This window comes from Melospiza melodia, chromosome 1 (genome assembly GCF_035770615.1).
Source record: "Melospiza melodia melodia isolate bMelMel2 chromosome 1, bMelMel2.pri, whole genome shotgun sequence".
NCBI lineage: Eukaryota > Metazoa > Chordata > Aves > Passeriformes > Passerellidae > Melospiza > Melospiza melodia.
The window spans coordinates 162,460,948-162,486,442 of NC_086194.1; the positions used below are offsets into that span (position 1 = coordinate 162,460,948).

The following is a 25,495-nucleotide window of genomic DNA, read 5'->3' on the forward strand; positions in this document are numbered from 1 at the left end:
GCAAAAAAAGTGCGGAAATCAGTGAGTTTCTTTTTCATAGTGTTGATGTAGTCTAATGAAATTGTGTTTTATTCTTTTAAAATGTCTGTGCAGGAAATAGGTAAAAAATACAAGATAATTATACAAGAACAACACAAATATATTTCTCTTAAAAGATAAATAAGATATGCAAAATAAGAGAAATAAGGTAAAATAAGGCAGACAATAAGCCTAGAAGTTAAATTATTGCCTTAATAAAAAAAGAAAAAACTAAGCTTCCATAGAAGCTTTTAATATGAAAAAAGCCAAACCAAAATAAAACCTGTGAGGATAGCTGGGAAACAGCTGATGCATGAAGCTATGTCTAAGGCATCTAGAACACCAAAACTATTAAACAGCTCTTAAGCCATGCTCCTAGGAGATGATAGCCTTGTCAAAGTTATATAGCTCTTCCATTCATCTGTTCAAAATGATTGTGAAATATTTGGATGGTAATGGGAACAGAGGACTGCAGGACTCTCATGTAGTGAATACAGGGTAGCTATTATTGAACTTTATTTGATGTTTTACATCACTGAATTTTAGATGAGTAGTCATTAAAATCTTAGGAAGAAGTAGTTAGTTGAGTTTGTATACAGTTCTCTTTGTAGCAACTGGATAGATTTCTCTTGCTGCCCAAGAGTTTTATGATATGTACATATACTGTTAAGAAAGAAATTATGTACTTTATACAATTATCCTGTTAAAAATTATTTTTGATGTGACATGTCCTACTCTCTTCTTTAGGTTTCAAGACTTACAAAAATTTAACACAAAAAACCCCAGTATAATGAATCATAATTCAGGAAAATACAGAAAACAGTTTATGTTGGCTACTTGGGTAGATAATGTCTTTCTAAGTGAACATACAGGGGCACTTAAGCCTGGCAGCAGATTTTGATGAATACTTTTTTAATTGCATGTTTTTAATACAAAGGAAATCATACAAGTGGTGTCAAGGAGTATTCTAGCAAGATGTTTCAGAAGAGTATTGCATAATTCAAGAAGTTCAAGGTGGAAGTATTTAATCACACTTGCTGTTATGAAATATTTTGTTATTCAAGGCAAAACTATAGATATGCATAAGTATGAATGAAATTATATTTAGATATGGATAGTCAACTTAAAAGATTTTTAGTTTAATAATAGCTTGAAGAAGGACATTTATTTACTTAGACATGAGGTCAAAAGGGTACATTCTGAGTTCTAGAGAAACCAAATATATTTACATACTTCAACAGTTTTAATGTCCATGGTTTTTTAATTTTACTTCCAGTAAAATTACCAGCCATATTTGTTATAGGAAAGTGTTTTTTTCTACTTGGGAATGTTTTTTATTAAAGAATATGTAAGCAGCTCATAGAACTATATTTGTCACATTTTCATCTAATTTCTGGTTTTCTCATGAGAGAAAAAAGTGATCAATTCTGTAACGTTCTGCCTGGAGTTTTATACTTAGAAGTGTTACTTCTCTTTTTCAATGCCCATTTGTTCTCATACAAATGATAGGAATAATAAACTTACCTGTCTGTATAGAGTGGCTGAAATGAGTTTATTGCCTGCTGACCCCAGCTACATGCTCAGGATGCAACCTGATGAAGTCTTGCCTTTGTAGTTCATATGGTCATCAGAAATCAAAATAAAAACACATCCTTATGTCATAACGTTATACCTTGTAATTGGTACATCTTGTGCAATTCCTTCAGTGGGGATTTCCTTTCTTTCCTGTAAACTGAAATTTTTGTAAGCAGTGTTTAGACACATTCTTTTGTAAAACCGATCTTATCAGGATTGTGCAGAGCTTCCCATTTTTCTACAGGGGTTAAGGAGTGCTCACCACAAATGGTATGAGTATTTCAACTGAAAAATGAGATATTTTCAAAATGAGGGGAATTTTTTAGTATAAATGTTTTAATTTTTTAAAATGGAACAAAAGCTATTGTATTTTCATGAAGACTGTATACTAAGTAGCATATGTGGACTTAGACAACTCTTTCTTAGGGATGTAAGGAATCCCCTGTTGGTTTATTATCCATTATTGCCATGCCTAATAAACAGGCTTGAGTATTTTGTAAGTTTTACTGGTGTTAGAAAATGATTCATTGAAATGTCACAGAAATAGCCTTATAAAACTTAAGAAATATGTCTCATTGTTATGCCTTACTCCTCCCTTCTTTTCCACCTACCAACCTTCTGCTAGCCCACTACCCCACTTCATCTATATTGTCGAGCCAGAACAAGACAAAACTTGTGTACAAGACTTGAAAGAGGAAAATATTAGAACTTAAACTTAATAAACAGAAGAGGTGGTATTGCTTTTAATTTGGTGGTTGTTGTTGTGTTGTTTTGTTGGGTTTTGTGGGGTTTTTATTGATTTTGATCTCAGATATATTAAGATTAGAATTGGTTGAGAAAAAAAGAATCCATCTTTTCACTCTGACTCAGAAGGAAAACTAGCAAACTTGACTTATTTTCATGCAGGAGGGGGGCGAGGGTGGTATGTGTGTGTGAAAAGAAATGCCAGAAATGTTTGAATAGTTGTATTCCATTCCAAGCAATAAAACAGAATGGTGCAGGTGGGTCTCCTTCACCTCTTGAGAAGAGACCCGCAAACCCACTGGAGGAGTGGGGTCAAGAACTGTCAAAGAAATTTCTTTTCAATGTTACTACAAGCAATTTAATTTAACGTGGCACAATGCAGAAAAGATTGAAAGGATAAATTTGTATAGAGCCTGCATTTTATCAGCTGATGTGAAACATTTGGGTATAAGATGTTCCCTGCAGCTACGACTAAGAAATAACAGCAAAACAAGAGTTTATGGTTGTTTTCTGACTAGCCATTAATATGAGATTTTCCCAGTGCTGAGGTTCTGGAGTTTCAAGTTTCATTTCAGACTTGGGGAAAACATAATATATTTGTAGAAAATCTCTTGCAGCCTTGGGTATTTCTTCCTGCTACCCTTTCCAGATTTTCCTGACGTTCTGCTGCCCAGACTGTTCTTGTGCCTGTCACTCCCACCTATTCTGCAACCCAACTGCTACAGTATTTTTCATCTTAGCATCCTAATTCTTGCCCAGTTCATCTGCCATGTGCCACTTGACTTGTTACCCAAATCTGCTTCCCTTCCCCTTTCTTCTCTTATGCCGGGTTCTCTGTTTTTGTTCACTCACAGTCTCTGCAGACCCAGTTCTAGGCTACAATTTTCTGCATTTTTAGTCTCTCCACATAAAGCACTTTCCCCCTCTCCTTCACTGTTTTAGTGGCCTTTTTCTGTACCTTTTGTAACTCCACTCTGTCTTTGAGTTGCAAAAACCAGAACTGCACACGATACCCTAACTGGGGGACACCAGTGATTGGTGTCCAGGCAGGGAGGTCCCAGTGCCATGTTCCTAATGCCACTGCCAGAGATGCACATCAGCTTCTTGGCTTCCTAGTCCTGTGCATTGAGCTGCCTCAGGACTGGCAGCTCCAGGACCTCTTTTCTAATTTGTTACTACGAGGTCTGAGTTCAGCACTGTGCAGATGGTTTAGATTATTTTCCCTAGATTAATCACTGTACATTTGTCTGCATTGAAGCTCTTCTGCCACCTTTTTGAACCACTTACTTTTGTGAAGTCTTAATGTAGTTCTTCACTATCAGGACAGCACTTGGCTCCCTGAGTTAATGGAATCTTCACACTTGGAGATGTCACCACCTTCTCATTTCTCTGTGTCATTACTGAAAATATTGACTAATATTGGTTCCAAAAAAGATTCCTCAAAAGGGATCATGGACTCTAGTGCTGATTCTATTCCAGTTTTCAGTACATTAAAGCATCTTTCCCCAATCCTGCAGAAATATTTTTTTAATAATCTTTGAAGTGGAACCTCCTACACCTCAGTTCCTGCTTGTGGGGAAATTCTTGGAAATATTAACTTCCTAAGTAATAATAATTTAGTAAGATATGAGTATTTTTTTTTTATTATTCTTGCTAAGCATTTATCATGTCCAGTTTTGAGTGGAAATGCTGAGTGTCAGACCCATGGCATGATTGTCCCTTTCATTGCCAAATATCTGATACTGGATATTTTTTAAATCATTATTTACAACACAATTTTGCTAACTTTGTAATTCTTACTGTGTGTCTTGGCATAATTTAATCTCAGAATAGACTTGTATCATGTTTGCTGGATTTGGTATCAAAACATACATACCAGTCAGGCTGCTGGCTCAGAAAATTCCTGTCCAGATCCCTACAATTTCACAGTATTGTATCTTCTGAAAATTACTCTAATACTCTAATTACTCTATTACTCTAGTACTGCCCATGATTTCTTCTGGTAAGTTCATACTATGAATCTGCTGGGAATAAAGGATTAATGGTATAACATTTTGGAATTGTAATTTGGGAAGAAAGGAAGCTAATTCACATTGTTATTGTGGAGTTTAATTAATTCAGATGAAGCATCATTCTTGAAAATTATTCTGGTCTAAGGGAGCTCTAGGAATCCTTACAAAGTCATATGATACTTCTATAGTTTTAGAAGGGCAGAGAGTTTAGAGGGGCAGAGAGTATTAGAGGGTCTTTGTATCTGCTAGAACTGTAGAAAAGTGGCCTTTCACCACTGACAGGACAAATGAATTCACTTTTCTTGTCCTGCATTTAAAATTCTTCAAGTATCTACCAGGTAAAATACATAGTGATTCTTCCCCCCTCCCATTTTCTCACTCTGCTCACCCCAGAACACAATTCTCTGATATGATTTATGGTGGTAACTAACCAAAGGATCTAATCACAGCTGTACAGAAACTGAGACTTGTTTAAAGCAGGTCTTAACTTCTGTTTGGCCTCTTCTGGCAGGCCTCCACAAATGGCAGAGAGGTTGTTCCATGGCCTTACTGAGCTTTGCCAGGAACCATTGGCAGGATGCAGAGAGCAAATCCTCTGAGAGAAAATCATTAAGAGCAAACAATGCTAATTTGTGTTGTGAACAAAAATATTTAAAAGCTAGGAAGAGGTTCAAACATTTTTAACTGTGCTTTTAGAAATATGACAGGAATACTTAACTTTCTTTGTAATTTTCCCTTGGACTTCAGGAATGATCTTGAGCCATCTGAGATCAGTAATTTGTGTTAATATGCTCTTGTATGCCAAAAATATGTAGGTAACTGTAACTGTTTACTTTTAAAGATTTTGTTGTCATTAACACAAGTCTGCAGAAGGAGGATGTGCAAATAATTGCATTAATATGTAGAATTTGTTGGAACATTTTGTGTGAAGACAGGAAAATAACGTATGGCTAGATACTTTTGAGCTTGTGGATAACTAATGTTCTAATCTGAGGGCCAGCTTTACCATAAGGTTTCATTCAATGCATGAGGTAACCAGAAAAGCCATTTCTTAGAAGAGATGCTAATTGACTCTTACAGCATTTACTGGCACAAATTGACCCCATGTTTAGTCATGGGAGTGGGTGTCCTGATTTCTTAACACAGAGGCACAAGTGAAAGAATAAGAGCACCCTGTGAATGAGGACATTTTTGTTCAGGTCCCTAAAAGTCAGTCTGCAAGTGATGTGTTACACAAGTTTCAAGCTGTTGCTCTTTTTTTTCTATAGGTTTTCTATTTATACACTTTTTCCTCTGACTCTCATGAGTTTACATTTCAGAGCTGCTTGTTGAATAGTGATTCAGGTATTCCCTCACTAAACTCACAGTTCAACAAAGCAAAACAAATGATTCTGTGACTTCCTTAGAAGTAAGGGTCATCCTTGTAAAGGCATCCCTCATTTATTAGCATCACCAGGTTTCAGAACAGCCCTTCAGGTTCAGGCAGACAATGTGATTTCTCAAATTCATGTTTGGTGTTGAATTCTAGAGAGCTTAAATATTTTTCTTTCTTATTCCTCATTTTGTAGGCTCTTATGCAAATCTGAGATGTACATTCTGGCCTAAAAAATTTACTTCAGCCCTTTCTATGTCCTTCTTACGCTTGAGATATGTGAAAGGGGGAGAACCATAGAATTGTTTGGGTAGGAAGAGGTATTAAAGACCATCTAGTTTCAACTCCACTGCCATGGGCAGGGACACCTTCCACTAGACCAGGTGCTCAAAGCCACATCCAACTTGAAAAGGAGCATCCACAACTTCTCTGGGCAACCTGTTTCAGTGACTCATCGCCCTCATATTAAGCATTTCTTCATAACATCTTATCTAAACCTACCTTCTTGCATTTTAAAGCCTTTATGCCTTGTTCTGTCACTCCATGCCCTTGTAAAAATTCCCTCTCCAGCCCTTTTGTGGCCCCTTTAGTACTGGAAGGTGCTATTAAGTCACCCTCGATCCTTCTCTTCTCCAAGCTGAAGAACCTTAAGTTTCTCATTTTATCTTCATGAGAGAATTGTTCCAGCCTTCTGGGCATCTTTGTGACCTCCTCTGGACTTGCTGCAGCAGTTCCATGTCCTTCCTCACTCAGGGGCCCCAGAGCTGGCACAGCGTTCCCAGTGGGACCTCACAAGGGCAGGGCAGAGGGGCAGAATCACCTCCCTCCACCTCCACCTGATGCCCACGGGGTTTTTGTTACAGCCCAGAATATGTTTGGCTTTCTGGGCTGCAAGGGCACATTGAAGGGTCGTGTTGAGCTTCACATCAACCAACACCCCCAAGTCTTTCCCAACAGGGCTGCTCTTAACCCACTTTCCACCCAGCCTCTGTATATTGAATACATGACCAGGTGGAAAGAGGGAGGTTAGAAAAGCAAAGATGTGTACAAACTGCAAATGTGTACAAACTAGTTGAAGCTGTAACTGGTTGAAGTCGCTCACTGACAAAAGTCTAGTGACAGAATAAAATATATGTATTGTCTCTATGACATAAAAAAGTTAACTCAGCAGAATTCTATAAATATAGTCTGTGAAAAGTTTTATGTTGTTTTTTTTCTTTTCAGGCTGCCTCTAAAGAAACTACTATTGCTCGCATAAAAATGAAATAGGCAAAAATGAGATGGTGATTCAAGTTTTACTTAAATGACATATATTTTGAATGTAGAAAACACAGATAAACTGAAAACAAAAAAAAATCTTTTTTAATAAGTACGTTCCAGCATTTATAACTGCAGAAAGGTGAAAAAAGTTGCTTGAATGAATTGGTCAACATGGTATAGTTCAGCTGTATTTTTTCCACAGTTAGTTTCTAAGCAAGTGTAGTTTTTGAAGCTCTTATTTTTCCCCTTGTTAATTTTTTTTTTTTTCATTGTAATGAGTACACAAGTCTACACTTCAAATGAGATTGGCATAGAATACACAAATCTGTGCTAAAAGATTAGTGGTGTGGTGTGCAGCCAGGTATTGGCACTGGTACTGCTTTCAAGGTACTGAGGAACTGCATTAGACGGCATGTGACTAGAAAAAACCCAGGAAGCAAAGGAAAAAGCTTAAAACTTTATCCCTCCCAGCTGAATGCCCTGCTCTTGGAGCTGCAAAGTCATTCTCAAGGTTTTTGGCTCTGTTTTCAATCCATTGCTTCAGCTGCACAGTGGTTCTGCTTCTGCAGATGTCAGAATGTCCCTCTCCTTAGTAGGGCTGCAGACTATCCAAGAGTAGCTGAACTTTTCTCCTACTTCTTAGTTACTAAGAAAGGGAAAGACTGCTGCTATTGCTTTCTCTTTCTGGCATATCTTGAGAGAAACAATATTGTCTCTTGGTATTTTGAAAGTTTTGGACTCTAAAAAAGCCTTAAAACTCTAAAGTTCTGATGGTAGGAGGCTTTTGCAGAAAAAAGCACCAAATCTGAGAGATCAAAAGTGCTGTTATCAACACATGCTCTGTGAATCTTTAGCAGTTACAAGGTCCCTGCAAACAGTTGTAGATCCCTTTGCTTAGCTGACTTTCCTGAGGCACTGTGTTAGACTTTCCAGCACCTGACTTGGTGCTTTCTCTGCCAGCACAGTGGCTGGGCACCCTTGCTGGAATCACCCACAGAAGAATCTCTTTCAGTTTTACATAGCAGGTACTCAAGCAAGGCAATAATAGAAACATGAATAAAGTACCAAAACTGATAAAAACATGCCATAACATGGGTTAGTTTATGTGTCCTTGTAGGACCAGTTCTGAGGCAGAGCTTACTGTGGCTACAAGATTTGGTTATCTCACTCCAAACTGATGATTGCTGTACATTTTCAATTAGCAAGTTGGACTGCTATAATAATATAATAGGTTCTAATATAAGAATCTTCCTGACCATCCTATACTAAAATTTCTTTATCAGCTCTCCCAGCCCTCATTTGCATGCTAGGAAAGGGAATCACATTGTAATTGGTGTCCTAAAAGAGAAAACCTCAGAAAACTCTCAGAAAACTACCTAATCCTTGTAAACTGGACTGCATGGCTGACTGGTGTGCCCCTGCAACAAATAGTAATTAGAGGCATGCTCGAAGCAAGGCTTTCATAAAACTGAATGAAAAGTATGATTCATTTCCCAGGAAGACTGACCCACCCAGTCAGCCATTGACATGTCTGTTGTCCTCTTTTGCTTCTTCTTTTTCTGAAGTTTCAAAGGGAAATAACATGTCTGAAATAGAAGACCTGCCTGAACATATTCCTCTTCTATATTTAAATCAATTTGTAAAATAATGTTTTGATTATAAGGTTTCCTAATTTCTCAAGTGTTAATAACTCTATGCATTTTCACCCATTTACATGTGTACTAATGACAAGTAGTGCTCAGTGGATTAAATCTTCTGTTGTCCTCTGATAAGAAAGTTTCCATCATTTCCAATCATACTGAATATATGTTTCTAATATTGTTAAGTACTCTATTTTGAAAAAATTTACATATAACATTAAAAAGCTGTGTATTATCTCAAGACAGTTAAGTACTTTTGTAAAAAAGTTTGTAATGTTGTACTGCTAACTTAAGATTTCAGTTGGAGACTTGTTTTTATAGTAGCATAATCCTTAACCCACTTTAAACATTCAAGCATTCAATAACTAAATCTTTATGATGCTGCATATGGGAAAAGATGCCTGTGGCTACCTATGCCAGACATGTTTGCAGGATTAAAGTGAGAGTGCAGTAGGGTGGTGCTGATGCTACTGGTTTATACCGGGTTTTTTTTATCCTTTTTTCAAGGTTTTAGATCAGTGTGAGCAGGGTTCTAATTAAATTCTTTCAAATAAAATTTCCCCCGTGTCTTCAAAAGCATTGTATTCTTTGTCTGAGTGTTACTTAAATTCTAAATTTTGTATGATTAACAGACTAGAAAGTTTTTTCTCAAGATTTTGGCTATAACAGCAGGATATGTGAAGAGGGATTTCCATCCTTCAGTGAGTTTAGGGACAACAAGATGTCTGTGAAACACAATTAGCAAGACTGCTGGTACTGCCCTCCTGGACCTCACTTTATAGTCAGGATTGTAATATAGAGTCAAATTCCCTAATTCAAAACTAAACCAAAATGAAAAGAGCCCTCTCCATCTGTGATTCTCTTGGAGGGGGAGAAAGTATTTCATAAGGCCCTTGGAAATTCATGCTTGTCACAAGTAAAAAGAGATAAAAGACATGTACATTATTGGATCTTTTGCAGGGTCAGTATGCAGACAGTAGAATGCATAACTTATATGGCACATAGAAGAGTGTATATGGTCAACCCCAATGTCTGAAGTGCAGCCTCAGTTTACCAAATCCAGCCAATCAAAACAAAGAAATAGTCAAAGATGTATTCGTGTTTCCAGAGTGAACTTTACTCTTGTGGAGACCTGATTAATGTGCTTTGGAGACCTGTAATGAGGGAGAGCTTAATTATTCAGATTTATCAGCTTGCAGAGGTTTTGGATGATCCCACATAAGCCTGTTCATTCAGCATTCCAGAATGTGCAACCTGCGTGTTCAGCAGTGGTCGTGGTTTGTTTAAGCATGCAATTTAACCCTAAATGCCAAGATTTCCAGTAATATTTTCCATTAACTGAAGAGATCCCCTCTTCTAGACAATTGAGCTTGTTTGAGAAGTTCCACTTTATATGCTGCATGAGTTATTATTAATTCTGTGTACAGTGCCATAACAGCACTGCCTGTTTACTATGTAAAGATGAGTTCCCTCCCCCAGAATCTTGCGATCCAAGATAAGTGAGAGGAGACAATGAGAAAGCCATACTAGAAGAGGAGGGTGTGGAGTAAAACAAGAGACAGATAAGATGGCAAAAAAGAACCTGACAGATAGGCAGGAGCAGGCTCTGGGAGCATTTGCCTGTGAGGACCTCCCGACTGCAGCCACACCTGGCTGTGCTGGTGCTCCACGGCATCACCCACTTCCCCTCTGCTGGGGCACCGCTGCCAACCCTGGTTCTCAGCCTCACTTGTTTACTCCAAAGTGTCCCTTTGTGCCACCCCTTCATGAGACACTCTCCAGCAGAAAGGGAGCCCTGTAAAACAAATTTGCCTTCCCTCAAACTCCCCCTTCAATGACTTCTGTTGTAGAAACGCTAATCCCTGAACCAGCGCTAAGCTAACCCTAATAATATCTTTTTGCTGATTAAAATAAACAAAAAATGCTCCATAAGTAAAAGCTGTATGCCCAGCTAATCTGTAGAAACGAACATGCTGCTTGTACACAATCACTCTCACTCCACCATCTGTTTGCTTCCCATAACTATTGCTTTGTCTTTAGTGAAATGTTTTTTGGCTTTACTAGATAAAGTTGGTTTTAAACTTGCACAACTTTGCAGCTGGACACATAAACTTGTAGCAGTGATAATTATGAAGAAGAAAAGTGGAAGGTGCTTTTGACAGAGAAGTAAGAGTCCGTTCTAAACCGAAGTGCAACATATCCCAAAGGATACAGCAGATTTGAAAATAGCACTGAACAGGTACAAGAAGAATGAAGGTCGGAAAGAAGAAAGACATTTTTCTTCTTTTGACAGAAATCTGGGAATAATGTACCCAGCAGCTCTTCTTTTATGAAATCTCCAGCCATCAGCATGAGCCATAGTTTCCATTTCTATCCACCGAGTAGCTTTCTGTCTGAGGAAAACTGAGCAAAATTTAATGGCTTTTATTAGTGAGATTCCCAGCAAATGCAGAGTCACTTGTGATCACAGAGAGCATATTAAGATTAGAGAGTTAAGGAAATGTCCTGCTCCTCCTTTTGAAGAGCTCTTCTGGCAGATCAACCTCTATAGTCTTTTGCAGAAAAGTAGGCTGAAGCTTTCGGTGGAAAAAATAAGAACAGAAATACTAAGCTGTTATTCTGTCCTTGACGAAATAATTCCACATCTAGGATTTAGCTAAATGTGCTGGACTAAAAGGAGCTGTTCCAAACTTGGCTTGTTTTCTACCTTTGCAATAATTTTATATATTTCATTGTTCTTGAGGTAGCTGCAGTAGTTCTCCAGCAAAGTCTTGTCAGGGAAGGTGCTTAGAGACCTATGGATGATGCCAAAGCCAGGGAAAATATGGACAATCTAGATGTTCCAGAAAGCACTTGTGGACTGCTGCAGTGCATCTTAGGTGTTCCTCAGGATCAGCAGGAGAGGTACTGAAGCAACCACATATACATGCAAAGTAAATAGTTTGCTCTGCCACTGCATTAGCAAGGAAACCACTTCAAACAACTCTCTCTACCTGGGGAAAAATGTAGTAATAATAAGCAATAGCAGAAGTCTCCACTCCTTGCCCCAGAGGTTGTCTGCTAATCCTTAGGAGCCTTTGCACTCTGCAGGCTTCCTTTTTCGATCCTCATTTGTCACTGCAAAAATATTTGTATGGGTCACAGGCATGCTGCAATTAAAAAAAAATATTAGAGAAAAAATGTTCACCAGTGAATCTCTTTATATATGTAAACAACAAACAAGGTATGATCTCTGAGGAAAACAGAAACTTGTTAAAGAAGCTAGAAATCCTTCCTGCTTGTGAGTTGCTGGAAGCCCATTGTGCTGATGCTTCTGAAAGGGAACTGAATGCACTTGAGAGGGTTTTCTTTTCTTTCATTTCAAAAGCATTCTCTGGTTTGAGATCTCCCCATAGCTAATTAAAACAAGAACACAGGGCAACATTAGTTATGCACCAGAGTGGGAGTCAGTTCCCAGCCCTGCCACTGACTTCCTGGGTGACCTTGGGTAAGCCTCTTGATGTTGATTTTCAAAAGATCTCTGGGGCCAAATTTTCATATTGAAGTTTGTTTTTCAAAGGAGCTCAGTATCTAGTGATTTCCATGATGTTGATTATGACCAGAATTTCAAGCAAGCTCAGCAAGAAATAGGCTGAGCTCATTTGAAAATCAGGCTCTTAATCTTTTTCTGCCTCAGTTTCCCATCTCTGACAGTGCTGGTGAAATATTTCCCTTGTCTGTCCTGATTGTTTAGACTGTAGCTCTGCAATGACAGAATTGTCTTTTCATGAATGTATATAGTGTCTTGTACAATCTTGTTTAATCTCTATTATGGTTTTTAGGCATTGCTGTAATGATTGTTACACCAGTGTTCTGTTTTAGCAAAGAAAGAAACTGTAATCAGAAGAAAGCCTAATTATTGTGTTGCTTCTTGGATCTGGGTGAAGATCTATACTGATTTCTTTAGTTTACCTGGGAGGCTGTCATGTGGAAAGCACCAAAAGCTGTATTTAAGGTCAGGATATGTGGGTGAGCTGACTTCTCTCATCCAGCAGGGACAGTTCATCTATCAGAGCAGCCGGTTAGGTCGGTTTGGCGTGATTTGATTTGTCAATAAACCTATTGACTGTCTCCTACTACCTTGTTATCCTTTAGCTGCTTACAGTAAATTGTTCAATAATTTGCTGAAGAAAATTTTCAGGCACTGAGTGGTGTGAGTTTCCATACACCTTCCTGCCTCTCTGGTTAATAATGTGATTCTGTTTGTAGTTCCTACTGCACCAGCTCTGGTTGCACTTTTCCCACACTGCTTTCATGCTCTTGCAACATCTCAGAGCAACATAACATTCTCTGTTGGCAAAGGCATAGAGTGCTTCTTCACTTCATAAGTGCTGTTTGCTTCCTGGGACCCACTACAACCCATTCCTGAAATTCCAGATCAGCATTGTCAGTGATAATCGAGCTCCTGGTTTCAAGCTCTATGCTGTACAAGCCAGAGGCCAAATGTAGTAACCCAGGAATGTGTGATTGCAAAGACTGTCACTTCCCAAGGAACTCTGCTTACTGCTAAATGACTGCCCTTTCCACATACCTGTGGGTGTCACTAATACGGTGACTCTTCCCTGCTAGGTTTGTCATATATGGGTGGCCAGCACCTCAAGCAGCTGAAAGTTTGGAAGTGATCATTTCCTATGTTTACAAAAACAGCATGCACTTGCTGCTGTTTTCCAGATTCCCCTGTACTCCCCGGCTAGAGATAGTTATTATTCAAGTATGTGCCCTCTGAAGAGTCCTTTTGATACTTTATATTTTCCTTTACATGAAATGGGATGCTGTACCTTGATTAGCTCTGCAATGAAAAATCTATCAGGACACCTCTAGGAAGTGTATGATCTTGGCTGTTTTTCAGTAAAAGCTGAGTGTGTTTTGTCATGGGGAGAGCTTAACTGTGCCATTTGTCTGTGACTAGAATTTTCTATTGTTCCATTTTTTAAAGAAGAGACTCCCTTTTTGGTCCTTACTAAAAGTGCCTTTCATTTTCTTGATCTAACAAATAATCTTCTAAATTGTGTTACATGTTCTAGTGTTGGCATGTATGCCATGCCAAGGTGGTATTTGATTTCAAAGAACTGTTATCTGCTAGGACTGGTATCTGTAAATAAAACCTTGTAATCAGGGAAATACTATACATGGTTTGGGTTTAAGAGACCTTTAGAGATCATCTAGTTCCAACCCCTCTCCCATGGACGTACTCTGCAAAATCAGGCTGCTCAAATACCTGTCCAACACTTTCAGGCATGAGGCATTCACAGCTTCTTCTGTCCCAGTGTGTCACCACACTCCAGTAAAGAATGTCTTCCTCACACCCAATCTAATCTGTCCTCTTGCAGTTTAAAAGCTCTGCTCCTTGTCCTGTTGCTGCAGGCCCTGGTAAAAGTCTCTCTCCAACTTTCTTCTGATCCCCCTTAATATATTAATTTAGTCCTTAAAAGTTTCCCATTCCTTCCAGTTACTGAACCCAGCTCCCCCATATTATTACTAGCTCTATCCAAATGTATAGAAAAGGGGGAATTTTAAACTACCTTTACAAACCAGAAGGTGCCAGTAACACTGAGCTAACCTAAATTCTGGGTTGTAAGGCTACAATCTGCTTGATTGCTGATGTGAAAGAAGCACTGACAAAAAGGTGATTCCTTGGAGTAGCTCTTTTGTATTCAGTTTTGGTCTGCTTCTGTAATTAGTGCAGTTTGATTGTTTAATTTATATTAAACTGTTTATTTTGAGAGATAAACCCTCAATCTTCCTCAGCATCATGTAAGGATTGTATGTGTTTCTGCAAGGGCTGAAGTGCCAACCAAACAGTGCAAGAAAAATTAACAGTTCTTAAGAGGCAAACTATAATGTTATTCCATTCTGGTAATAAGACTAAAATAATGAGTGTAATGTTAACTCCTTTGCTGGAAAGATGAAGACTGTGCAGGATGCCCTGTGATTTAGCTGTGTGCTTGTTATCCCTATTACAAAGCACCAGTGACACTGCAACTGCTGTCCCATCAATTCACCATTAGATTCCCTTGTTCTGCTTGTCCTGCTCTGCCATTCTTGTTTCTGCTGCTGTGTGCATCTCTGCTGGGGCTGTTCCGGTCCTTTCTCTGTCCCAATTCACTCCCCTATTAAAGCTGATCTGGAGAAGAAAGTGTAGGCACAGAGGGACCTTGAGGCTTTAAAGACTGTGCCTAGTGTTGGACCTTGGTTAAGCCCCTCACAGTCATCCCAGCATGTTTGCCACAAAGCACAGGCATTTCCAGATTGTTCTGTTATCTGCACCATGCAGAATGTCAAGGTGAAGTCAGAAGTGCACGTTTTGTGATATAAATGACAGTGATAGAATGATAAGAGTTTTCTGATGCATGTAGCATTAAAGAAGATGCACTCTGCCAGTTACGCTCCTTGGCACATGAGAATCTGCAGAAAGGGATTTAAAATAAATATCAATCAGACTTAAAATTAACTACTAATTACCATCAGAAGCTACTAGGCTTCTGCAGTTATAATCCATGAGTATTTATAGCTCAGGGCTCTAGCATTAGACTTTTTTCTACTGACTGCCACTCAAGAAGCCTAATCTTACATCACAGGACAGGTTGAGAAAAATCATCTCAAACCAATGCCAACATTATGTTTGGCTGCACAATGCCACCATGACATTGTTTTGGAGGATGCTCTATATACTGGGATTAGGAACATTTTTGTTTCTTTTAGGGAACATTTTCCTGAAGGTTTTTACAGTGAAGATTTGCTAATGCAGAATATCTTCATACACACACAGGCAATATATCACCCTGCTTTAATCTAAATAGAAACCATGCAGTTTTATGATGGAGCAATGGCCAATTGGTGTAAGTCCCTCTTAAAACCCCCCTAAACAACAACTCAGTTTTATTTTTTATTTTGTTTTGATGTGAATTATTATTTTTTCTTTGTTTTCATGTAGCTTAGCAAAGATGTATTATTTTATAAATATGACTTACTAGAAAATTACCATGTGTTCTCCAGTGCAAGTGTTGTTGTTCTTAGAATAAACAACCAGATATTGTGCAATTACTAGAACATACTGGATTTTTTCTATGTTTTTTGCTTTTAGTGTGGAACTGATGCATTCACTAAGAATGTATTTGGAAATCATGTGTAGCCTTAGTTACTCAGGGGTAAGACAGTGTGGTCTAATGGGAAAGGCAATGGTGTAACACACAGGGTGCTGGTGGTTCTGGATGTACTCCTGCCCTGTGCCTCAGTTTTCCACCAATCAAATGGTCACAATCGTATAAATGACCTCTTTCTGGAGTGCTTTGTGTTCAAGAGGAGCTTTGTGTTCAAGGGTGTTAGTACTTCTACAAATGATTTGTTGCTTAAGAAAAATTCCTCTTCTAAGGAAATTGTCAGGACTATGGATTGGTAAGCAAGGCAGGAGCAGAGCAGGAGATGCAGCCCCATGCAAGTACCCAGCCAGTGTCTGAAGCAGTGCCAGGCTATCCCAGAGGTGTTCCAAGCAGTGCAAAGCTGCAGAATTCAGAACAACTGGAATGGTGAAATTTATATGCAAAATACAGAAAAAAAATATTTCCATTAAAAAACTTGGGAAATTAACACAACTTCTCTTTTTATACATCCTAATAATAAAGCACAAAATGTTATGTAGATATATGTAGTGCTTCACTGCACATTGAATAAAACCAAGTAAACTCATTCTGAATGTAGGTAAGAATTTTACAAAGCATGTAAAGTATTGAAATGCATCACTAAGAAGAAAGTTGCAAATGCTGTCTTCATTAAGACTAATTTTAAAATAAAATATAGCACCTAAAGATTTCTTTCAAGTGCTTCAACATTTATGGGGTGGAAAAAAGGGTATTTTGTTCCCACCATTATGTTTTCACATTTTCTTATTTGTACTCATGTCTTTATTCAAGAACAGTATTTTACATCAGTCTTCTGGTAAAGCGATGCACATCTGTTTTCCCCTCCTTTCTTTGGTGAAAGGGGTGGTGGAGCTGGTTTCCTGTATTATAAATCTGCCCATTCTCAAAGGTGACAGATTGCTCTTTCCTGTGTTTTCCCTGCAGTTTCAGAGCTGCTGAGCCTGTGTCATTTTTGCCAATCACAAAATTAACAGGTTAGTCTTCAGGGATTAGAGCTTCATCCCTTTCATGGTATAGTTTATAGATATTCCTACCTGTGCCCCCTCCACGTGACAAACTCCACGTGTCTGTATTCACAACTCTCCTGGCACCAGGGCACATTATTCTAAGGTGTTTTCAGAGAGCTGTTTAGAATAGGAAAACAGAGGAGTCTTTGTCAAAAAGTCTTGTGAGGAGAATGTGAAGAGAGAAATTGAAATGGCAGTCTGAGGGATAATTTTCTAGAGGTATGATCATTTGGTGTAGCTGGGGGGTTTTCTGCCCCCTGGTTCCATCGCAGCCTGTTGGATGGACTGCAGGGACACTGCTACCTGGTCTGCTTGCCCCATCACTGCTCTTTGTGTTTTCTGTCCATTATCCTGGAACAGTTCTGTTCAGGAGCATATTCTAGCAGAATGTTCCAGCTGAAAAGCCCTCACCATTTCACGTTTTTAGAAGTAGATGTCTACAGGAACACACAAATGACACACTGAAATGGGCAAAGGGACTCCCAGCCACAGGGGTTACAAGATACATTATGTTACCTTTTGTTGACAGTTGTCATAGGCGTGATTTCGGCTTGTACAGAACACTTGCAATGGACTGTTCTGAGAAAATATGAGTTAAATTTACAGAGTAGGCCATCCAGGGACTGCTAGGGACTTCTGCAAAAATGGATGGGCCTCTCCTCCACTGTCGATACCAACAGCTGTCCTCTCACTACTCCAGCCCAGGATTAACAGTGCCTTCCTCAAGTCCAGTGTGGAAGTGGATTAGGCTAAACAGCCAAAAGGCACTCCTAGTGCAGAATAGGAGTGTCCACACTCTGAGTTAGTGCCAAGTAGTTAATGCATTCTGTATTCACACCCTCACTTATTTTGCAACAACTTCCCTGTGTAGGCAAGCCCTACATGTTCATGTCATTTGATGGTTAGCATTGCATCAGTGACATTCCAGATTCTGACCACAATGTTAGTAATGGAAAGTGGTTCATCTTCTAATGAAATGGTAGGCTTTTTTTTCCTGGTTGCATCTTTTGCAACTTTTTCTTTCATGTGCCTGGAGTGAATTTCTTCATTTTTTAAATGTGTGTGATATTCTTCTCATCTCTGATACATGAAATTATGCTCTCTAAGCATGGCAATTGCCTTTATAAATTAAACTGCATTAAGCAGTGTTTGCTCAGCCTTTTTTCTTCTGAAGAGCAGGAGAAAGCCCAAGTAATAAAAATGTTCTTTACATATATTTACAGTTTAGTAGTTTGTGTCTGAAATATTTTTTTCCTCATAAGATATTCCAGTTTTCATGTTTCGCTCATACTGTGGTATCCTTCGTACTTGTGCTCCATTGTCCCACGCCTGGCTTGCATTCATGCAGACCTAAAGTTTCCTGGTTATTTAAGCAGTGTTTATCAGTTTGGTTTATTTTCAGCAAGTGTCTGGTACTTAACCTGCTTCTAAAGTTTACATGTCATCGTGGGCGATGGTAGTTAAGATGGAAAAATAGGACCACCTTAGGTTTTCCAGAAACAGTAGCTCCTCTGAGCTTACTGATGAGCCTTCATGACATCTTTTTAGGTAATCTTCATCTCCCCCAGTAGCTTTTTCAGGCTGAGTCCAAGCAGCAGCAGTGAGGAAACTGCAGTTTAAAATGTCATCCAAGGACTTTGAAGTGTGGATTTCTCATGGATTTTTGCAATAACAGAAGGAGCAAGAAAGCTGTCTCTCTCAAATTGTTTGAGTTGTGTGGTTTATAATCAAAGATCTCCTTTCTGTTCTACAGACACAGTTCCCACTCAATTTCAATAGGAACAGTCTGAATTTCCCAAAATATAAAGGCAAAGTTGGTCTCTTCTCACTTTGATTAGTGTGTGAGTTGGAGATTTCACAGGGTTTTCTGGAGTTCTTGTTGTTTTTTCTTTCCCTAGGATTTGTAGTTGCATTTTATTATTAATATATTAAACAGTAAATTGTATCTAGCTGCAAGTGTCTTTAAATCTCCTTCACATACATTATTTCTGTAACATACATTATTTCTCTATGTAGTTGTCCAATAACATTTCCATCAAATCACAGTTTCTCTTCTTTTGAAGGCCATTCTGGAAAACTGGCATCAAGCAGCTCTACCCAGCTGGGTAAAATGGGAACAGTATTTCCATTTAGAATGGTGTATTTTATAAGACCTGTAACTTAGTGGGACAAAGTACTGTAAAATATACAAGTGCTCTGAATTTGATGGCGTTAAAGGAGTTTTTAGAGGATTGATATTTAGTGCAAGACATGATCCTTTCCTTCTTCACTATTATGTAAAGGAACTAAAAATTTGCTAATACATTAATCTAATTTGTATTTCATACTCCAGGAAAATAAGAATGGCTTATATTTACAGGATTGTCATTTTATTTTGGATGGACCAAATGCACCTCTGTGTGCTTTTTACACAAGTATCTGTCAAACAGGGCACATACAAAGCACTTGGCAGTAAATTACCAGCAAGTTGCTTGGCCTGGGCAGGAGCAAGTAAATTTGTAATTGCAATCTGGAGCAACATGTTAGAGGCCACCTTCCTTAGATCAACTTTGTATTGCAACACCAGCAAGTAATCAAATTGTAATGTACTTCAATGCAAAGCCTAGTTTGGCTTGGTTGGCAAATTAAACTATCACATGCCTCTGGCAAAAAGCACAAAGCCTTTGAACTGTTTGACTGCAGCTGTAGCTCGCACACCTTATTTTCCCTCTTAAAAATCAAATTAAACTGTAACCTGCAGCCTCTGCAGTAATTTTCAAGGAAAATTAAACTGCTGCTAACCTTTCTAGCAAAGATAACTGTCTATAATCAAGCTGAAAGGTCCAGGACGAAATTCCCCTCTCCAAGTTTAGACAAATTCATTGACGGAAAACTCCACGGCTTATTAAGTATGAAGATATTACCTCTGACTCAGGAAGTCCTTGGCCACAAATTGCTAGAGACTGGAGATTTTGCCAGGAAGGTATTACTCTCTGCTTCCCCTCTTCTTTCACTCCTACAGCATTTACTGCAGATCCATCCCTAGGGAAGGACACTGGACAGTTCTGGTCAGCTTCTCTGGACTGAAGGCTAACCCAAATTCAGAGCAGTGATGGGCATGCTGACCCACTTTCAAGCATTATCTGCTGTTCTCAGCAGTGTCAGGTCCTTCCTTTAGACTTGGCCTTGGCCTTTCCTCAGCCCAGATGTCTTCTGACTCCTGGAGCACAACTCTTGGATGTGACAATGTCCTTCACCTCCCCCACCTTTCATTATTTTCTGTGCCCTGCTGGCAGGAACACTTGGCATCTGACTTGTCCTCATAACATTCATGTTTTTCTTGGAGCTCTCAGAGATAGGATTTTTCCCAGCCTGGATGAGTTGCTGTTATTTCTATGGAGTCAGCAGTACAATAGACCCTCTTGGGAGCCAAGACCTTGTCTGTCTGGTGGCTCAGGCTTACAAAGACTCAATCCCACATGCTTAACGATACCCTTTGATTCTCAGGATTAGTGTCTGACTGTGGCAGGTGAGAAGGCAGAACAGCCCAGCACAAAAGGAAATAAATCAATTGAGTTTACATTGCAACATGTACTCACTGAGAACCAGGTTAGAGAAACAGAAATTGGGGAGAGGGCGTTGCTGACACTGGGAGCAGTGAGCAGGCAGCAGTCTCTTGGTCATAGAAATAACAATGACAGTGGAGAGGATTTTTCCTCTCATGTTTTTTTAACATGTATATTATCTATGCTTAGTATAATTCACAATCCAGCAGTTAATAACTCTGCACTATGGTTTTCCTGTTTTTAAAAGTTGGCTTAAAAGTTCTGAGTCTCTCTCAGCAGAGTACGTAAAAGCTGAGCAAAGGCATGTTAGTCACAATATTATCAAGAGATGAAAGCGATAGAGATATAAATTAATACCAGCTTTTAATTAAAATTGAATAAGTAAAAAAAACGTTGGCAGTTGCAAAATTCATTATGATGTGTTACCAAAAATAGATACCTTTATAAGAATGCAGTTTTATTACAACAGCTGTAAACATCATTGCTGAGATAGCAAGATAGAAAATGTGTTACTAATGTTCATAACATGTTTCAGTTGGCTGGAATGGAAAACTAGAAACTGTTAAGGCACTTAATATGTGATCTTTCAGACTACCAAAATAGATGTATGCACTTCTGTTACTTAAGGCAACATCTGAATTTTGGGAACAATAACTTAGTGTTTTCTGCATCTGGTTTTAATTTGCAAAGAAAACTCAATTTTATAAAAATATAACCTGACTTAGCTGAAGTATGTATGATCCAGTGTTTTTATTTCTTTCTGTAGAATAGTCAGACTTGCAATTTAGATCCTTGAAATTTTCGTATATTTAATTTGGTAAAAAAAATCCCTTTGACCTTAATGAAAACATCTTCCAATATGAGGCTACAGATATAGATCTACAGTTTAGAGCATCTTTCTGACCAGCTTAGGATATGTGTGTCTTGTGTAATATCTGCAAAATTTACTGTCACTGAAAAAAAGTGATTTTCCTTTCTTCTCCTGTAATGTAGAACATCAAGCAATAGCAACAAATCTGTGGGTGGTTTATCTGATTTATGGTAATTTGCTATTGACATGCTTGAGGTATTACTTGCATCATCCCAGTCTTGCATATTTGTTTTTAAAAATATTAGCTGCTTATGAAAAGGAAATATTTTAAATAATGATTCATTTGGGCTGTGATCACCTCTTGAAGCCAGGGCCCCACTCTGATAGGCTGTATACAAAATCTTTGCAAATGAAGTGCAACCTGAAGTGTTTAAGATAAGATTGCAGCAAGAGGACACTTTGAATCCAAGAAGATTAATATACCCCACCTACAAGGATTAGGTCTCAACTCATGAAATTTCAACCATTAAACATGAGGCATCTGAATCACCTCCAAAGCCAGTATGGGAAAATGTTACCCCAGCCTGGGATAATTTGCTCTTTCCAAAGCTGCCACCTGCCAATAACTCCAATATTGCTTAGCCTTGCTGTCTTAGTGGGATTTCACCCATTGCTTGGTATTTCAAAAGCTTTATTTAAAAAACCCTTTTTCCCAAAGTTGTGCAAAAATTGTGCTTTCTTCAAATACTATGTGCTTATGATAGAATAAACCATCTACATGAGCAATTAAGAATAATACATCAGAGAGTTTTTTTCTGAAAACAGATGACTAACACAAGTGCATTTCTGGTGTCCATACCATTGCAGCTTTGGTATTTATAGTTAAGTTGTCCCCACTTTTTCCTTCTGATTTGCAAGTGTTTGCCTTTGTTAGGTGGTCAGTATCTGATGAAGGTATGTTTATATTCTTGGAGATTAAAGCCTTGAAATTATGATTGACATTGGACATTTGAGCTCCTTTTCCCCCTGTTGATTGCATGAGACCTTAGTAGCAGACACAGAAATATCCTTGATGAATGCCTGAGTACCCTCATGATATTCACAGGAGTAGAATCATAAGATGGTTTGGGTTGGAAGGGACCTTAAAGGTCACCTTGTTCCAACCCCAATACCTGTGTTAGAGCACTGGGGTCAGAGACATTCCTAAATGCTTGGAATATTGAAATGGAAAGAAAGGCAATCTCTATTAAGGAGGAAGGTCTGGAAATAGGCCTGGCATACCAGGAGGTGCTGTGGTGGAGCAAAGGCTGCAGCATCAATGCCAGGAGTCCCCAGCCAGGGCTGTGCTGGCTCCCAGAGCAGTGAGCTCTGCCCAGGCTGGGTGTGAGAGGTTTGGTTGCTCCATGGGTGATGTCTGCTGGTATCACCCGGAAGGTGATGGTATCACACAGGCATGCAGCACTGACCATAAGTTAGGAAACACTGGTCCTTAATAGATGTGGCAGACTGAATACCAGGGAGGCAGAGATTGGCTGATAGTGTGCAACAGCAGCACAGGGAACCCAGGCTGAGGCACTGCAGGAGGCAAATAATGAAGTAATTCTAAACTCTCTGTGTTCACTGGTGTTTCTCACTCCTCCCTTGGGGTGCAGCTCATGCAGCTAGAAAGAAAAACGTTCTTCTTGTTTGGGACACCTTGAGGACTGCACCCCAGGGCCCTTCTCTGCCTCTGCAAAGGCATTGCAGAACTACCCCAAAGGAATGGAAAGCTATGGCAGGTGTTAAGTTTGCTGTTATTACCAGATAAGATTGAAAGATAAACAAATGCATTCAACTAAAAGCCTAGATTTGCAATAAGAGAGGAGAGCTAGAAGGTAAAACAACATGTATGTAATTCATTAAGGCTATACGTAGCTCTCTCTCTCTCTAAATATATATATATATATATATATATATATTTATTTATTTATTTATTTATGTCTCATATGTATTTATTTTATGTCTCAGCTTTTGACTTTGGCTAACTAACTTTTGCATGAACAAAAATTGTTCATAGTTGGTGTGCCCCTGGGTGCACAGAGTTGCTTATATCTTGCTTTCTTCTTCTGGTAAAGGTGGAGACCTGCAGATCCTCCAGCTCTAGATGGATTTATTCTCATTTGTCTGCCCTTTATCCCCTGGCATTGGGCCACGGGTTGTTTTCTGGGAATTGTCAGAAATTTCATTCTGCTCCTCCTCTTTAAGATTACTTCAATAACATTTCTGTTGACTGTGACACTTCTTGGCTTTTGTTTTTCACTAATTATAATCTTATCAAAATTTCACTAATTATAATCTTATCAAAAACAGCATCACTTTATAAATGATGCATTATGGTACAGTACAAATTCCTTTTAAAGTGTGTACAGTATGTACAGGCTATACAGGAAGCCCATTTATGACACTCATATACAAACTGATTTTGAGGGTAGGACTGCCAGATCTGCTCCACCTCATCTTTTGTTAGGTTCTGGGACTCATCTGTGTGTAACTGGGTTTTCAGGAACTTGAATAGTGAATACCAAAGATTTTGCATATCTTCAGGCCAGCCTGCTCTCCTTCCCAGCCTTTCTTTCTGGCATTGCCTGTAAATAGCCACACACACACAGACACACACACATGCAAAGTGGTTACAATATAAAAATCCACATTTTCTAAAAGACATTCTAGTACAGTATTTTTTGCAGTGTCTTGTCTGTGGAGTGGTGCTGAAACATGCTGTGGTATTTTAGATATCACTGTGAGATAGTGCTTGGCAAATGTTGGATTTTATTAGCTTATTTTAAGTATTGGCAATCTACATTAAATAAGAAACAATTTTTTTCTCTTTTTCCCATTCTACTTTCTCAAAAATCAGATCATAGTAATGACACCATTGAACAAATCGATGAAGATTTAGCTGTGACTCGGAGTCAGATGAACTTTATTTGTCCCATTACACAGGTATGTATCACTGCTACAGTAATTGACAGGGAAATAGTTATTTCATATTCTTCATTGGTTTGATTATTACAAATCTGCAGTACCTATTAAACAACATTAAACATAACAACAATATTATAAATTTTAAGTATTTTCAGAAAAGAGTAAAACTGCTTGGGAAGAAAACCCACGTAAGTGGGAATGTACTTTACCAAGCAGGATCTCGTCCTGTAGCTTGACTGGAATGCCATGTATGAGTGGCAATCACACTTCTGCTGTTTCACAGAAAATCTCAGAAGCAGCATTTTCATGGGCATTAGCAGTTCCTTTAAATCAATCCTTACTGACTGTAGGTGACAATGAAGAGGCCAGTGAGGAACAAGGTCTGTGGACATATTTATGAAGAAGATGCCATTCTAGAAATGATCCAGACTCGGAAGCAGAAAAAGAAAAAAGTCCGGTAAGCTAAAAAGAATGTGTGGAAAGGCAATTGCTCTGCTGTGTAAGTGGAATTTTACTCCACTTGTTCTAGGAAATGTATTTGGATTGGAAAGGCTGCAGGAAGTAAAACTTCAGCATCTGCTCAAGTCACAGCCTCCTCATTAGTACTAGACACGTGAAGGTGCTTTTCTTTTTAATGAAAACTGTGTGTAAGGAAATATTCAGGAATTGCGTGGGGAAGTTACAGCTTCTTGTAGCTGCACAACAGAAGTAAAGCGATGACCAACAGAGAGAGACCTCAGTTTCCTATTATTTAGTGGCTGATATGTTCCCACTGCTTATGTAGCAAGCCTTAAAGTAAACAAAAAAAAATTCCTCCATCCACCTTCTTTTGCAGTTATATTCCAATTCAGCTCAGAAATATTAAAACAGCTGAATGTTAAAGTGAGAAATATTAAACCACAACATTTTAGACAGAATAGAATTTAAGAATGAGATCAGATAGTGCAGTGCAGTTCCTACCATGATGGAGTTAAATAATTCTTTCCTTATATCACCATAATAATCTGTCACTTTTCCATATGGAACATATTTTTTTGAATGAAAAGATGTAAGAGATTAATTTTTAAACCTCAAATTCTCCACAACAAATTTGAAAATTATAATGATTTTAAGGGAAAAAAAAAGAGAAAAAAGTAGAAAAAGAAGAGGCTTGAACACAAATGCTTTTTGGAGCAAGTGAGAGGACATATCATCTCATCATTGATTTCACCTTTGTTTTTACACCATTTATGCTAGAGCCTCCTGCTTTGGGGCTGATGACTTCATGGAAACTTACTAGTTCTGGACTTCTTAATAAATGTGCAGTTTGCTTAGGAAGGTCTGTTGGGGACCAGCAACCTGATTTCCCTGAAGATAATGCCACAGGCAG

General features: G+C 38.6%; 1 protein-coding gene across 1 annotated transcript in view; it reads left to right on the forward strand.

The window, feature by feature from the left end:
• NSMCE2 (NSE2 (MMS21) homolog, SMC5-SMC6 complex SUMO ligase) overlaps positions 1-25,495 on the forward strand; it is a 126,651-nt gene that overhangs the window by 98,526 nt on the left and 2,630 nt on the right. Inside the window, 2 exon segments of the mRNA XM_063174071.1 lie at positions 24,059-24,144; positions 24,477-24,583. Coding sequence (XP_063030141.1) covers positions 24,059-24,144; positions 24,477-24,583 — 193 coding nt within the window.